Raw genomic sequence first — 18,400 nt, 5'->3', positions numbered from 1 at the left:
AATTACAAGGCAAACATTTGAGATAAAATATACGCGGACATTAACCAGGGGTTTATGTAATAATTTGAAAATTTACGAAAAAACAAAAAAAAAAAACCTCTAATTAAATATGTATAAATTTTACAAGAATCGGAATCGGAATCGGGAATCGGATCGGAATCGGAAATTTTGATCGGAATCGGAATCGGGAAAAATTTTGGCATCGTCCCATCACTAATATGTATATTGTTCGAATAACTGAAACACCTTCATTCATTTAGATATAAGGCAGAAAGGATACATAAAAATATTTTTCAATACATTATATATATCAAAATATGCAAAGGAAGGATAATTTTGACTGTTTTATAATTTTCTGTTGATATATATATAATGTATTTAAAATAGTTTTATGTATCCTTTCTGCCTTATATCTAAATGAATGTAGTTTTGCAGACATTGTTTAAAAAATTCTGTACAATTCATTTAAAATCTGATTCTTTCATTTCATTATATATATATATATATATATATATATATAGTAATTTATAAAATATATATGGCGATTAAGCTACACTGAATATTCAGCGTTTCATCCACTCTAGGATTCGTCAGGCTTATGCACGAATTTTGTGGTTGTTTATTGTTTTTATATGGTCCTCTTCTGTTGAGGGTTTTAGTTAGCCAATCAGCTTTCTAGTATCCACCGCACCCCTTTCTATCAGCCAATGAACATGCATTTTATCGAACAAAGGATCTGATAGGAAGGGGCGCGGTGGATACTAGAAAGCTGATTGGCTAACTAAAACCCTCAACAAAAGAGGACCATATAAAAACGATAAACAACCACAGAATTCGCGCATAAGCCTGACGAATCCCAGAGTGGATGAAACGCCGATTATTCAGTGTAGCTTAGTTGCCATATATATTTTATAAATTACTAACTAGCTCTACCTATGTATTGAGCACTTTTGAAGTAAATACTTAAAGTTTATGAATAAATCTATACTTTCGTATATTAATTTTATGTGAGTAAATGAAGTAGTTATATATATATATATATATATATATATATATATATATATATATATATATATACATACACACAACAGTTTTCTTGATATTGTTATTATTATTAGTAGTAGTATTAATCAAAGTGCTTTAATGAAAAAGTTGAAAATTCAAAATCATAACTTTTAATAGAATATTTTCATTTACATCTACACACGTGTACGATTACACATAGCAAAAATGTACATTACTTTGAAATAATTTCTTTAACAGAATAAACTCTGCATAAAATGCACTAACTAATGAAAGTTTTCTGTTAATGATTAAATACATGTTTATTATTTTTAAAACAAAATTTATTGTTAGTAACAATTATTTCATTTTCCATGAAAAAGAAAAAATTAGTGTACACACACACACATATATATATATGTGTATAATAATTACACATGTGTGTAATTATTTTGTATAAATAAATATTTATTATCCAATGACATAAATGTATGTTTCATGTTCACTAATACTCATCAGTGTGGTGTATATAACTCTACCACTGGTTGAACAGTTTGGACTCTGGATACAGGTAACTCCAATGTAGCATTCTTAACGACTCTGCTACTATGTGAGTCATATTTGAATACACCCTACAGTTTATTTAACAATATAGTAACTCCCAGAAAATGTTCAACCTGGCAAGTGAGGAAGCTTGCAATATTGCTTGATTAGAAACTTTCATATTTCTCTCAAAGTGTCCAATTTGATGATCATTTTCTTCCCTTTTTTTTTTTAGCCGCCAGAAAAACTGGAATTGCTGACTGATTATCTACGAAACAATTATTCTTATTGTATATGGTGCGGAATCAAATTCAAAGGTAAGCAAAATATTAATTATGCAACTCGGAAAACTATTTAACATTCTAAATAAAGTAAAGTTAGTCTTATTAGAGCTCTCTTATGGGTTGCAAAGAAAAACAGAAATAAAGTAACAGCATGTATTGCAAAGCATAGAAGAGATTCATTCATTCATTGCAGCCGATGAACGACCTAGATATCAACTGACACCTTGCAGCTTCTGATATTTATTGAGATTGGAATAGTCTGTTAGTAGGTAACATAGATTAGTCCCCCCCCTCCCACACCTCCCAAACTGATAACTCCGGACGGTATATCAGTATTTTTTCTTCTTTGAGTGGACCATGACGAGCTCGGTGATTTTCCTTTTTCTGCCTCAACGTCATGGTTCTGATGTGATTTGGGGAGGCTCAATATCAAACGTGTCATAGACGGTTTCAATAGGCTCTATTTCTTTCTGAGGTAACTCTTTTTGATCCTCAGTCATACGTTTGAAGACGGGGCTTATGAACTGTTTGCAGTGTAAAATGCTTAATATGCAGGTAACAATGAAATTTTGAGACTGCATAAATAATGCCAAAACCCGCTTTCTTCTACCTGTGAGTACTGTTTTTTGGTCGGGAGCAGTGTTCTGGATGCATAGGCAGTCAGTTTTTTTTTACCCATCTGGCATCTTATGTAGCAGACATGCATCTATGCGTATTGACTAGCATCACTAGCCACTGTGATATCTAATTTTGGGTTAAAAAGTGTGAAGAAAAAGGTCTGATGGTAACACCTTTTTAATTTCCTCAAACGCTGACTGACACTCGGCAGTCCATTCCCAATGTTTATCCTTTTCAAAATCTTGTTCAAAGGTGCCTGCAGTTCATGCATTTTTGGAATGAAGCACTGGTAATAGTTAGCGAACCCTAGGAAACTTTGCAGTTGGCTAGTAATTTCCGGTGTCATCATGTTTTTTATGGCAGCGTCTCTCTCTGGGTCTGGATGTCTGCCATTCTTGTCAATTATGTGCTCCAAATATTTTATTTTCTGCAGGAAGAATTCACATTTGTTTTCTTGATTTTAAATCCAAAATCCTGTATTCATCTGAATATTTCATATTATGGTCTTTGTGCTGTTCCTTGTTACTGCTGATTACAATAATATCATCCAGATATGCAATGGCAAAGTCAAGGCCATCTAGCATCATGTTCATAACCTGTTAAAAAAATGGCAGGCGTGACTTTAACGGCAAACACTAATCTTTCGTATCTGTAAAGACCTCGATGGGTATTTATGCAGAGTAATTTAGCACTCTCATTTTTAACTGGAATCTGTAAATATGCATTGCTTAGGTCGATTTTCAAGAAAATCTGACCACCATTTAGTCTTGTAAAAACTTCCTCCGGACTTGGCAGGGGATAATGGAAGTCCTCCAAAGATGCATTTAACCCCGTCAACAAATCTGTCATAACACAGATTTTCCCTGATTTTTTTTTCACATAGACCACGAGGGCAGCCCATTGACTGTATTCTATTTTTGATAGAATGCCCACATTTTCTAATCTGTGGAGCACCTGGTCGATTTTTTTCCAGCGATGCAAATAGCGTGCTGTGTTTTCTTTTGAAAATTGGTTGTACATTCCACTTTAATCTTAATTCCGTGGCCATTTGTCTACATTTTTCCCAGGTTCGGTGCGAATACTTCCATAAATTCATTTTTTAAATTCGCAATTAATGTCATTATTTTGGTACTTATCCAGTTGACGATCCAGTCTCCAGCAACTTGTGTTGCTAAAATGACTGCAGATATTCCCCTCTGGACCAAAGTAGCATAGATTTGCCACAACAGATGCTGCATACAAATTCAATACATCTAGGCTAATAACGACTATCTTATGTAGCTTTTGAACACCATTTTAGACACATTTAGTCGTGATATTAAAATACTACATTTCATCCTATGAGCAACACAATCACAATTGCAACATCTATAGAGGAAGGAGTACCGATTTTTCTCTCTAAATAATTAGTCCTACTACTGCTACCAGTTGTCACTGGAACAGATTCTGTAATTACATCTCATCTGGCTCAAGAAAGCATAGACCTAACAAAATCTTTTCAATTTCCTATTGATAAATAATAAAGGCTCTCTTGCCAAAGTCCATCCACTCTGATTAGCTGAGCTCTGAAAATTCTCATATTCTGGAATGCAGTTCTTCCCTTTATAAATGAATGGTTACTAAAATTAAAATATGGCGTCAATAACAGACATATTATTTTACTCGCCGTCAAGTTCATTTAATGCTTAGGTCATTACAGTCGTGTGTGTGTGTGTGTGTGTGTTCATATGATACATTAGTTGATTTTCATCTTTCAGACTGCCGTTTGCTATTGTTCTATGGAATCAACACTCTGTAAATAGATTATCCCCCTCCCCCTCTCTATCTCTCACTAGGCATATTTCCCTTGCGTATGTTTATGTGTTTGGTTGAACATGCATCTCAAATAAAAACAAAAACTCCTTTTGTCAATAAAAAAAATGTACCAAAATGCTATCCACCTAATTGTCATTTCGCATTAAGTTACGTCTTCAAAGATTAAAAAAAAAAAACAAATTTCGACTATGTTTGTTTTGGTCATGTGACATGTGCTGTAAATAAAAAGAACATTTCTAATTTCTTCAACAACTATTTTCTTTATTAATCAATTTATACTTTATCGTTTTTTCATGAGTTTTATGCTATTTACATGGCAATTCATTAGATACTATTGATTACACTTGAACATCATTATTTTGCTTTCTGAATTTTGCTACATTAATGAAAAGGAAACAAAATGCTTACGTACATTTTTATTAAATATATTTAAATGCAATATTTTCTCTCAAAAATGCGAAAATAAGGATATTTAAAAAAAAAACAGTTTGCCAAACTAATTCCTTTTTTCAAAACTTACAATATTTTTATATTCTTTTCTCATTTGTTTATTTCCGTCTGAATTATCATAAGCCTCCCACTTTGTTGGTTTAATCTCTGAACAGTTTTCTTTTCCATTTTTCCATCGATTTATTTATGATAAAATATTATACTTTCATGCAAAAAGAAAATCGGCTAAATTTTTGAATGTACAAGATTCCCCAGTGCGTGCTCACATACATTTCTATAGTAAAATTAAACCCTTATGTTTTCCCCTCTGTCAGCCTACAGGATGCACCATTTTTTTATTTAAGGTATTGCACTTCACAATTTGTTGGCGTTTGATTTAACAAGTCTCAAAATATTGTGTATCCACAAGTATTGAGAACATAAACATAATAAACATATATTTTGTCTTTTTTGCTTGCTTTTCGTTTAAACGTGTGGCCAAGTACAGCTAGAACATACATATATATATATATATGTATATATATATATATATATATATATATATATATATATATATGTATATATATATATATGTTCACTGCCAATGAGAAGATTGTCAGATGATTAATCCAAAATACGGCATTCCCTCCCTTCCTCATTTAAGAATGGCTTTCTAAATAGAAAACCATTACATGAGTAAAGTTGGGGGGGGGTCACATAGACAAAATATGTTGAATTCATTTTTTGTTTAAAAAGTTTTTATTTCATTTAATGAATTTCATGCTTTTATTTATACTTGTTTTCTTCTGCCTGCTAATTGGATAATTGCTTCAGCAACTTTCAGCTGCTTATGTAACTTGCCACAAAATGGCGCATGCAAATCTATCAGAGATTGGGTTGTAAATTGAATAAGTAACATTATTTCAATATTGATTTAATAAGAATTTTTTGTTCAAATAAAATTATCAATCGAATCAATAGAATTTAGATCTGAATTGTTATTATCACAATTTATAAATTTTGTTTTTGTTTTTTTCAGGTGTAAAAGACTTATGGAACAATTGCCCAGGAAGTTCTCGGTCGGATCACGACTAAGCATGGATCTTTTACTCCACACGCTATAAAATTGCAGGAAATAAATGAAAAAAAAAAAAGAATTCTTTGAAGAAATTATGATTCTAGATATCTGTCCAGCAAGCATTTTATTTCATGAAAATCAGATTTAAAAAATTATGGATGGTCCAAATAACCAATAATTGTTCTCCATCTCTCCTGAACAGTAATCCAGTCTAATAATACTGTTTTAGCTGTGATAATATGGGTCTAGATTTTGAATATGAAAATGGAATATTGAAGTAAGTGACAATAAGGTAGACATCTGACTTCTCGGGCTTCGAGCTGGGATCACTGTTATTTAGAAAAAGTTGTGAGAGTCTTACTAACCAATATTGTTTTGTTATTCTTTTCTCACTCCTTCTTTCATGCCGATAAAATCCTTGTATTTCTATATTTATGAACAAAAACATTTAAAATTAATTTAAGTCCTTAGTGTAAGTGTGGTATTTTGGTGAGAGGATTCTAGTTAAGAGTAGAATAAACATTTTCTATTATTTTTAAACAAGGATGACCAACGCTTTTAATGGCCTTATGTCTAATTTGTTGTAAATGTAATTTTCAAAAATATTTTCTGCAAAGTAATAATTCAAAGTGTAGTATCTGCCCTGTACTCGGTTGGTGAAAGCTCAGTCCTTCTAGACTGAGACAATTTTATTTTTCGCCCAATTCCAAAAGTCCCTTTTTTTAGGAGCTGGATTTCCCATACATTAAAAACTAATTTTGTATCTAACTTTGTCCTTGCGGAAAAGCAAATAAATAGGCATTAAGACATTTGTCCATAAATGCGTTTGATAAAAACTAAACAAAAATCTGGTTTCAAAAGGAACCAACAGCCGCAGAAGAAACAACAAATATTGAGAGTATATATGTATATTCCATTATCATTTTTGGGTTTGGAGTTATTAGACTGGGACTGTATTCAGGAGAGCTGGAGAAACATAAAAATTTAAAAATCCAACTAGAGGAGGAATGAATAGAAAAATAGAAAAGAAACGAATCACTTTTGGTTGAGCATTATTAGATTGGGATAATGTTTAGGAGAGCTGGAGAAATGTACAAGAGAATAAGTTATTAATACCTTTCTATAAATAAACAAAAAACTAACTTTTTTTTTATAAATAAATGCTTGTTACTTTCATGGGGATGAGTTGGCATTTTTCCCAGTGTAATAATTGTGAAAAAAGAATGAGGTTGTAGAAGGAATTCAATTGTGATATTCAACATTTTTTTTACCATTTTTTTATCCAATATTTTACAGCATTACTGGGAATGTTTTTGCTAAAAGATTTAAAAATAAAACCCTAAATCCATCAAGTTGATGTATTTTTTATCAGCACAATGTTTTACATTCATCAAAATGGTCTTGTGTATGAACATTACAAACACATGTTATCACCTTTCACCCACATAAAAGAAATGACATCATTCGATCCACAAAATTGGGATTGGTAATTTGATATCAATATGTAAAAATTTTTGACTTTTCATTTTAAAATGAATTGGGTATAGAATTTGTCCTATATAAAAAAAAACAAAGAAAAATTTGTATAGTGTATGTATCTCTAATGAAATAAAAATATCATATTCCAAAAATCACATAAAATGCTCAATTAGTTTTATTTTTATAAAGAAAATGACTTAAGCAATTAACTCCCATTAATCACTTAAAAATGATTTTCTTTGTAAACAATTTTGAATTAATTCATGGCATACAACATAAATCTAGTAAGTATGAATTGTTGTTGAGTATTTTAAGATCTTTTTCAAAATGTCAGCGCGACAGTAACTTGTTGGATCTTCATTAAATTTTATTTCCTGTTTTAAAAATAAAACTACTTGATCAATTTATGTGACTTTTGGAATATGATATTTTTATTTATTCGTGAGTGCATACATTATGCAGATTTTTCTTTATTTTCATATATTAATGGGGGAATTCTGGACAAGAACCATGAATTGTTTAAAAATCTAATTATCATCATGTCGACTAAAACAGTACAATTCTGAATAAATGTATTTCAAAAACTGGCATTTGTTTTATTCATTTAAAGAATATTCAACTGAAAATTCTTTTCACAGTAAAAAAGCAGAAAATATTTATCGTTCTAAGAATTCAATTCTAGAATTTCAAATAAATAAAATACGGACAAACATTTTTGTTTCATTCAAAGCCTATTTAGTCGACAATGACAATTAGTTTTTATGGAAGAATAAAAAAAAGCAATTTTTTGTTTTCAGTACAAGTCCACGATTCAACCTAAATAAGAAAAACAAAAATATAGAAAAATTTTATGATGTACAGACCCGATACAGAACAGATTCCAAAAATTCCGTAAGTTAATTAAGTATTTTTTTTTTTTTTTTGTTATACAAAAAATTTACTTTATAAGAAAATCATTTTTAAGCAGTGAAATCGTTAGCATTACAAGGCTGATCTTGCAAGTTTTAATTATTGTGGAGTTATTTGCCCTTGTCTTTTCAAGATGGCAACACAAGGCAGTCCCTTTTTGCTTACTCATATTATTTGATTTTCTTAATCATAAAAAAAGTACTTGATCAATTTGCATGATTTTTGAAATACGCCATCTGCATTCCATGTCGGGTATGTATATATATATACACAACCCAAAGAACGCCGCAGCCTTTATTATATATATATATATATATATATATATATATATATATAATAATGATTTTTTTTGTATTTTTGTTTTTTAATTAGGTTGAATTCTGGACAAGAACCTTTTTTTCCTTAATAGTATTAACTCTGGAAAACATTTCTTATTTCAAAAGGAATCTTATTAATAGTAAATTATCAAGATTAATGTAGGAAACATTGTGGAATTTCTGCTGAGTCTCGCTAGTAATAAATGATGTAAGAGAAATTTGAAGCGTTAAAGTTTATATGATTTGAGTGTTGATACATGAATGCATGCACATATGTAAGCGTGGTTCATTTAGATGTTAATGTTCATAAGCTTTGTAATAATTCCTTTTTGTGGTTAAAGGAGATGTAGTTGAAGATGAAATTGGTGATAGACTGAAGTGAAAATATGCAATCCTCCCCAATGCCTCCGTTCAGTCTCGAAAGACAAAGGATACCCCCTGTAGAGGCAGCTGCGCATGCAATTATGTGGCAAGAGTTGCGCAATCTGCAACCACACCTCTTCTGAATCGGCACTGCTTGAGTCCAGTGGCGAAGAAAAGTCCAGGATGACTGGAAACAATGCCGAAAAAGCATATACAGCACCTAGAAGTCCCAAATGGTCACCCATCTAGTACTGGCCAGGCTCATCGCTGCTTAACTTCGGTGATCTGACGGTAACTCATGTGTTAAACATGATTATGCCGTATATTCTCCTCCATCTATATAAGAAAGAGATTTCCTTATGATACTACGTCTGGAGAGGGGCTACTCTCAGCATTCTTTTTTGCTTTGGCAGAGTATAAATATTGATTTTGCAATCTAGTGGGGAAGATCTTGCAAGTTTTAACTATTGTAGAGTTATCTGCTCTTGTTTTTTTTTTTTTTTTTTTTCAAGATGGCAACACAAGACTTTTTACTTACTCATAAAATTTGATTTTGTTAAAACAAAAGTACTTGACCAACTGATGTGATTTTTTAAATATGACGTCTACATTCTGTGTCGGGTATATACATTTTTCTGTATTTTGTTTTTTAATTAAGTTGAATTACTGAACAGCCCATTTCACGTAGAAAAGACGTTGCTAATCTTTCACTATTCAATTGTTATTTCCATGATAGGTGCTCGACTGGTTTTCAATCTTTGGTTCTTCATATTTATCACATTTCAACTGTCTGGCTGGCACCTTTTGGTAAAATCTGGGTGTTTTTTCAAGTTTAGTCATCAACCCTAACTCCTTCTCCATCTACTTTCTATCCTCCCTTGCTACCATGGCAGAGACAAAATCACAATTCTTCTTTTATATTATCAGTTCCAACCACACAAAGATTTTATTAGCAGGTATTTTAATCAAAAATCACCATAATGGATGTGTATGGCCTTTTCAGTTTTTGATAATGCATGACATGCTTAAAAATTTGATTACCGGTGCCGATCGGTCTGCCCAATATCTTGTTCTGTTGATAATTGGTTTCAATAGTGGTCAAGGGACTCATGCTTTTGTCTGGACACGCTCTGTGACATGACCACCTTTGAGAAGGATACTTCAACGGTTGAATAAAGGACCAATTTTATTGGCCAATTTTTTATTTCACAAATCTTTGGAAAGTGAATTTATTATCAAGTTCCATTTGATTGTTTTATTGCCAAGAAAATAACTTACAGGCTTTCTTTGAGAAAATTCAGAATATTTCTTATCAATCGCCTTTCTTTTATGACTTCTACAAGCAATTAACACAGTTTGAACGCTATTCTCTTCCCATTTTCCTCCCTAACCTTTTCTTTTTTTTTTTTTCTCTGTCTTTTCTTTCCCCTCTTTTCCACCGTCTAAATTTTGACATTTATTCCTGTAGTACATTAACCCTTTTTAATATTGTCGCTTTCCAATATTTTTCTCGTTTTCAATACAATTACAGATTCTGTTCTAAGTTCCTGATTTCAATACAATTACTGATTCCGATTTTAAAGTTACCTCATGAATTCTACCTTTAAAAGTTAGAATTCATGAGGCGACTTTAGATCAGGAGTGAAGGTCAGACTCAGAAGCTTTTCGAAACCTGGAGCTTCTCTAAGATGAGAGCCATTCATTTCAATTGGAGCCAGATGGTTAAAGTGTTGATGATGGAAAGAGAGAAGCTTGGTTTTAGATGCATCAAAATTAACCAGCCACCCTTTTCCCCATCACACCATGTGTTCCAGATCAGAAGAGAGAATCAGAGAAATCTTAGTCATTTCCAGCCTTTGAAGTGTTGTCTGCATAATTGTCTATGAACGATCTAAGAATATGATATTGGAGATTATTGATGAATGGAACCCTGCGGGATGCCAGTTTTAATACTGTGAGCTTCTGATTTCTGCCCATCAACCAATGTTATAAACCTACCAAACAAAAATGATTTAATGATTGAGAAGACATTTCCAGCTGGAGATTTTGTGAAGTAGACCTTTATGCCATACCCTATCAAAAACCTTTGATATGTCAAGAGCAATATCAACCATCTGTGAGTTATTTAATATTGAATAAATGTATTGAATATAATTATCTAGGAGCATTCACCTGGTAAGCTAACCAGGTTATAAAGACTAAGAGAACATCGATAAAGGGAAGCAAACTTGTGCAACATGATGACCAAAGTTTCTCAGATCACTGAGCTACAAAATCCACTCAAGCGTCCAAATCATAGCCAAAACAATTAGATCACACAGATCTTGATTAAAGAAATATAGTGTCCTGAGAGATGCATTACTGTAGGAAAATATTACTCTTAGAAGCAAATTTCACAAAGTGCCATCATTATTGAAGAGGGGGGGGGAATAAAGCATCTCATGGATGCACTCTACCAGTGACACTACTCCCAGAATATATTGTCCAGTTATTAATTGCTGAGATACCGCATCTTTTAAAACCCAATTGCTGCCTAAAATTCACTTGTAAAACAACACCTGGTGTCCCTGCTCCCATCCATGCACGCATGAATATCATGACTACTTATACCATTGTAACCTGATGTGCCCCACTTGGGGAGGCAAGCTGGTATATGAGTTTGTGTAAGGCCTTTCCGATCACAGAACGGCCAAAAAAGTTCAACAGGTATTCTGGTCACGTAAAACAACTCTCACAGCATGATAGTTTGGCCTGATTGTCTACACAGAGACAGTTTGATGAGAGTTTCTGGTTTCTTTCTTTCAATAAGAAAAATCTGTTAATTAAGGGAGACTATGCCACGTTGTGTTTGTTGTTGTGGATTTGCAGGCCACAGCCCTCTCTTAGGCGTCTCCTGATAGATAGTTAATAAAAAAATAACTCCAGTTGATCGTCCGGTCTGGTCGCAATGCAAACTCCTTTGTAGAAGCAATAAGTAAAAACTCCAGTTGTTGGTTTTCTTTTTTATAAAAATATATTAACAGAAACTATATAACTACAAAGTTCTAATAAAATACCACTGTACAAAGATAAAGGTATATGTAGTTGAAATTAAATCACTTCATCATCCACAGTCAACACGTCACATCATCTGTGACCGATGGAACTAATAAAATACCACTGTACAAGATAATTGTATAGACAGTTGAAATGAAATCACTACAGAATCCACAGTTCAACAGGTGTCATATCATCTGCTTCCGAGATCGCTTCCACTTCAAGAATGGTCATCCATAATTCCAGATTCAATTTTCGTATATCATAAACATCGACACAATTATGTGAATTTGACTTTTCTTTTCCTTCTATGTTATCACAAACAGTCAGCAGAGGTGGATGTAGGGGGTGGGGGAAGCCTTTGTTGCAGTAAGTCAGGATTTTTTTTCGCCGCACAGAAAACTATTTTGTTTTGTTTATACAAATTATGCTATGTGACGAAAATGTTATTCAGCTTGCAAGAACAGCAGAACCTCAAAGTCAGCGTAATTTAGATGCAGTCAGGGGCTTTTTGGGAACTGCACTCAACTAATAAAAAACGCTCTTACATAAGTTTATATAATCAGGTGGATGGGTAGAAAGTGAAGTTTCCCCGGTCCCAGCCGGCCAATCAGGAGTTGCTATGACACATTCCCCCTTTCTTCTGATTGACTCCATGCATAATCATGTACGAAGTAAATTTCCACCAAATTTGTTTCCAGGCCGAGCGTCCTTGAGGTCAGATACTGCTCCTGATTTTAGTCAAAACACTTTACATACTATTCTTCCTAAATCAATTGTTTCTTTCGAAAAACAATATTATTATTAATATTATTATCAATCCCAAACCCGCTAACTGAAGCTACTTTTTCTTCAGTTGAAATGCATTATCGACCAAATAAATCGCGTCAGCAAGGCAACCGACTATTGCCCAAGACTTTTTCACATAATAAAATTTAAATCTGTTATAACCTTTTATTCATATAAAATTCTACCACCACGCGGTTGGGCCACACCATGTTAATTTCCTTGACAATTCTACATTATCCTGTGTACTATACATGCACTTTTAATGAAATGCACTTCTACAACATTGCATACAATTATTATTAATAACAGGACCAGTGTCCTGGCATTGCCCCACTGGAATATAAAGGAATGATTCAACTATAAAAGAATATCTGAAAAAAAAAAAAAGAATTTCCTAAAAGAAATAATTTTTTTCTATAATAAAATGAAGAAAATATATTTAATGTTTGAAGATACATTTTTTTCTTTTTGGCTATCAGGTTAGAAATCTCATCTGTCTGTTTAAATGTATGTATGTCTACCTAAAACTTTTGACAGAGGTAACTGATTCTCACGAGATCGGTATCGTTTTGAAACTTGACCCTTCAGATAACAAATATCGAAAAATTGGCTAAAAACATTAATTCCTTCACCCACAACTGGGCACTTTTCTACAGGGAGAAGTTGCTTTTTTTGCCAATATGTTCATCCCCTATTTTTGATCGACTAACCTTAATTTGAACCTTCGCCACTTCCAGTTTGGCAATGGACACAACGGCAAAGACGTCATGTTTTTTTTTCACATTCTTTTCCTCCTTCACGGTACGGGTTCAAGCCTGCCTGTCTATAGTACCATTATTTTTTTTCTTCTTAACACATACCTCCAAACACCCGGGCACCCAGGCTAGTATTATATAAATAGTAGGAGGTTACAAAGTCCTACTTGCTAATAATCTAATATGGTGATGTGAGTTAAGTGAGAGGCCTTTATGGACAGAGAGTTAAACTGTTTGTTAGTTTCTGTATGGGAATATACATTCGAGGGAAGCATTTTGTACAGAAATAATGTAATTTTTAAATGTGGATAAAATGTGTGTATAGTTTTGCACAATGTTTTAGGAAATGCTGAATGTGAAAAATTTTTGAAGGAAGTGTTTAATTATTTTCCTATTGAAATTGTAGAGAGAGGGAAAAAATCAACTTTACTATATTATATATAGTAGAATAGGAGACTAGCAAAAACATGTTTCCTGTGGTCACATATTTTTGTATATATAATGTAAGTGTTGAGTTTGTTAATAAACATCTGATTGTGAAAATTTCTTGTTGACTTATGCTACCCTCTCTCAAAGGAGGAGGTAATGCCTTAGGAGATAATCTAAAACAGATACTACACTCACTACCCCATCCCTCCCCCAAAATTGAGTAATAAAGATAGTACAATTAATAGAAACAAAGCTGTGAAACCTTATGCAGTAATATGGGACAACAAGGAAAAAGTAGCAAACCAAGTTGAAGTCAGTGTCCTTAAAGAGCTGAGAGGGAGAAAAATTACTAAATACAAAGGTCTTATCTGTGATGCTAAAAAAAACAAAAAAAAGAAAAACAAAAACTAAAATCTTTAAAAGATTTTTATCATTCAAAGGAGCAATCAAGCTAATCAAAAGTTATTTAAAATCTACCGGATGAATATACTGAGTGAACCAAGTGCAAGAGAAATCAAAGCAATTTATATATCTATAAAAATGAAATTGTCTGTGTGTACATTTCTCTACTAAACGACTCTGTCAATTTTCAGTCTATAGACTTGAGATTTGACATAAGGGATATTGAGATTTGGGAAAATCTTTAATCAGTTTTCAGCCAGAAATTTGGCTGTCTACCAAACTCCTCCGCCAATTTAAATTTTAGATGTAGGTTACTTTTTAATTTGATTTGAGCAAAAAACAATAAATGTTAAGGGGTCAAAATGAAAAAAATTTGACCTCTCAATCAATTTTTGGTCAAAACATTTGAAATTTTACATAAAGGGTATTCAGACATTATGGCAAGCCTTTTAATTGGTTTTTGACCAAAAATTTGGCTGCCAAGAGGTCAAAGTTGAAAGAATTGACCTTTGCAAAGTCTACCAAACTCCTCCGCCAATTTTGGGTCCAAGCACTTGAAATTTTAGATGTAGGTTACCTGAACAGGAGTCAAACTTTCTAATACCTATATATATAAAAATGTAATTCTTGGTTCGTTCAAAGTCAATAGAACCATATTTCTACATTACCAATTTAATTGAAATTTTCAGAAAATTTATCTGTAAAGTCAAGCAATGTTTGCATGTTATTAAAATAAATTAAGATCGTTAAGATCGCAAATTATAAAAATATATTAAATAAAAATATTTTTCGTAACTGCAAGACTGTCTGCCAATTCATTTCCGGTAGAAATTAGCCTTTCACGTGCATCACACGTTGACGACTTTCGAATTACAACATTTAATAGATGGGTAAAAAAAAAAAATATCCCTATTTTTTAAATTATATATATATAATTTTTTGTACTTTAACCTTACAATTGAATAAAAAAAACATATCATAAAACTTTGATTAAACTTGGAGATACGATTTAAAAAATAGCGCGGATCGGTAAGTGCACAAGCACCATTTGTTTATCTTAATTTTTTATTTTTAAAAGCTTTCCGGGCGAAGCCTACCTAAAATAAATTTGTCTAATTCTTAATTTCTTATGTTATTTGAAAAAAAAAAGAAAGAAAAAAAAAGATAAATATGGAAAATTACTCCACCCTCGAAAATTCCTTTAAAATTACCACTCTTATAGGTTTTTGGGGTCGCTGAAAATGAAAATAACATTTATAATTAAGGCAAACTAGTAGTTTCCAAGATATGAAGAAATGTTAGTTTAAAAAAGTGGAGGATCGCTTTTCCATAATAATTTAACGTAAAATGTTCACCCACTTTGTGACTACAATTTTTTTGGGAGGGGGTGGGGACTTTCTTCCTACCCTTGGAAAATCCTTTAAAATTACCTGTTTAAATTGCAAAATGCAAAAGAAATCAAGCAAAAAATTTTTAGCCAAGAAACACACAGAAAAATTTATAAAAATAGCATCCATTTTTTTCTATCGAATTCATTTGCTGTTTTTATTGAAAACTATTTTCTCTCGTATTTTTGATAAAATTTTCCATTTAAGGGCTGTGCGTCTCACGTTTGTATATAACAAAAATTTTTTTTGTAGATTTCGGTGTGCTAAAAACGAATCTGCAAACATCGCAGAAAAATAGTTTTTATGATATGAAGAAATTACTTTTTCGAAAAGTAGGCAATCACTTTTCCATGCAAATTTAACTTAAAATAAGCACTCACTTTCTAGCCACCTGAGAGAGGGGGGGATTTTTTCCCATGTTTATTGGCTAAACAGCTTTCGTTTATGCTCGCGCGTAGTATAACCGAAGGCTACAGCTGTGAAATGGAAAATAGTCCCAGAGTTCAGGGGTTATTACCATGCAAAAGAAATCAAACAAAAAAACGTTTTAGCCAAGAAACACACAGAAAAATGCCCCTCTCTCAGGTGGTCAGAAAGTGGGTGCTCATTCTAAGTTAAATTTACATTGAAAAGTGATCACCCACTTTTCGAAAAAGTAATTTATTCATATCATGAAAACTTTCTTTTTGCGATGGAAACGGTTTGCAGATTCGTTTTTAGTACGCCGAAATCTACAATAAAATATTTTGTTATATACGAACATGAGACGTAAAATAATACCGGATTTTTGGGGCAGATTTGCCGTTTAGTTGTACAAATATCCTCAAACCAGGTAATCACTAAAAGGGACTCTTAAAAGTCGTCACCTGTATCAAGCAAAAGTTTAAAACCACTGATTATATGTCAGCCTACGTCACAGTAACATATATTGAGTGAGTTCCTAACAGTATTTTGTATATTTTTTTTAGTTTAAACTCATTTTCCCAAAATTTCCCCAAACGTAACGTGTTCGATACAGTCTGCCGCCATTTGTATTTTTCAAATATACCGATAAACACTGCATGTTTTTGAACCGATTAAACATTATACATTACATAAAAACACTACAATCTTATCCAGTTAGGTAGAACATTTACTTTTCTTGCCTTTAATAACATTTATTTGTTATATATTTATTTTTTGACAACTTCTTTGTATCTGTGTTTAGTAATACAAACCCTTTTCATTTAATGTAACGTTTAGTCGGCTTGAAAAACAGTGTTTATCGGTGTATTTGAAAGATACAAATGGTGGCGAACACTGTTGATTACGTTAAGTTTGAGAAAGTGAGTTAAAACTAAAAAACTATACAAAATACTGCCACAAACTGACCGATTATGTCAGCCTATGTCATGGTAACATATATTCGGTGGGTTTTTGACACTGTATTGTATAGTTTTTAGTTTTCAACTAACTTTCTCAAACTTAACGTATTCAACAGAGTCTGCAACCATTTATATTTTTCGAGCTGATTAACATTTTACATTACATAAAAACACTAAACAATTATTCAGTTAGGTAGAAACGTAACTTACCTTACCTTTGCTTTCATTTATTTGTTTTTGGACAACTTTTTCGAATCTGTGTATAGTATAGTATATCACTTAAATATTAATTACTAACTCACATTTTTGTATACAGAAAACAAAACAAAACAAAAAAATTTAGCGTTTCATCATTTTTGCTACGTTCAGCTTTATCCACTGATTGTTGGTTGAGCCCAAGCCATGATTGATGGTAACCCCGAGGATCAGGATCCAATTCTGCAAGAGTACCATTTTTTTTCATTTTTCGCCTTTTTTTAAAAACTTTTTGGAGTGGATTGCTGTACTAAGAATATAAGAAACATGCATTTTCTCTTTTTATTAGAATTTTCCATTACACCAAATTGAGCCACAGCAACGCATGACAGGGTACAGCTAGTGTATATATATATATATATATATACACACGAAGGGCGCGCAATAAGTAATGCCCCTGACCCACTTCCAGTTGTCTGATCTAACTGAAATTTTGCATGTGCAATGATTTATATCTCTACGGGTTATGTAGCAAATTACAGCTCTGAACTAATTATGGTTTCTGTTTTACAGGTGTTTGAACTGAGTCAGGTGTGAAATGGAGCCTGTTGAATGTTGAGCAGTGATCCGGTTTTTGTATTTGAAAGGACGCACACCACAGGAGACTTTTGATGAAATAAAAGAAACTTATGGTGATAATGCTCCATCATATGACCTTGTAAAACGCTGGCATCATGAATTCAAACATGGCCGGAAGTCTGTGGAAACAGCTCCCAGACCTGGTCGTCCCCCTTCTGCCATTGATGTGGCATCTGCCCGTCAAGTTGAGGTTGCCATTTTGGAAGATCAGCGCATTACTATTCGCCAAATAGCCCAAGATGTCAAGATTAGTACAGGGTCTGTGGAAACTATCATTCATGGCCATTTGCATATGCATAAGGTGTCTGCTAGATGGCTCCCAGGTTGCTCACACCATTCCAGAAGTGAGAACGCGTCAAGTGCTCGAGGATGAATTTGGAGATGTGCCAAGAAGATGAGTCAAAGTTTTTCAAAAGACTGATTACACAGGATGAAACCTGGGTGCAAGGTCATGCTCACAGTATTCTGGGACCAGGACGGAGTAGTGATGACAGATTTCCTGGGAAAGGATACCACAATTACAGGAGCCTATTATGCTTCACTTTTGAGGAAATTAAGGGAAGCTA

The 18,400-nt window shown here is 32.8% G+C and overlaps 1 protein-coding gene across 4 annotated transcripts in view; it reads left to right on the top strand.

Moving 5' to 3' along the window:
• LOC145256192 (G patch domain-containing protein 11-like) overlaps positions 1–7,121 on the top strand; it is a 59,165-nt gene extending 52,044 nt beyond the window's left edge. For 2 of the 4 annotated variants that reach the window (XM_080114797.1, XM_080114796.1), the window contains exons 5-6: positions 1,781–1,862; positions 5,731–7,121. In XM_080114797.1, coding sequence (XP_079970923.1) covers positions 1,781–1,862; positions 5,731–5,786 — 138 coding nt within the window. In that variant the 3' untranslated portion in view covers positions 5,787–7,121. The remainder of the gene's footprint in view (positions 1–1,780; positions 1,863–5,730) is intronic. The other 2 variants (XM_080114798.1, XM_080114800.1) reach the window with 1 other exon arrangement.
• The last annotated feature ends 11,279 nt before the right edge of the window (positions 7,122–18,400 follow it).

Source organism: Euprymna scolopes, chromosome 32, assembly GCF_053919585.1.
Source record: "Euprymna scolopes isolate OS-2025 chromosome 32, ASM5391958v1, whole genome shotgun sequence".
In the NCBI taxonomy this organism is placed as follows: domain Eukaryota; kingdom Metazoa; phylum Mollusca; class Cephalopoda; order Sepiida; family Sepiolidae; genus Euprymna; species Euprymna scolopes.
Note: the sequence above shows the minus strand (reverse complement) of the source record. Positions and strands in the feature narration are given on the sequence as shown.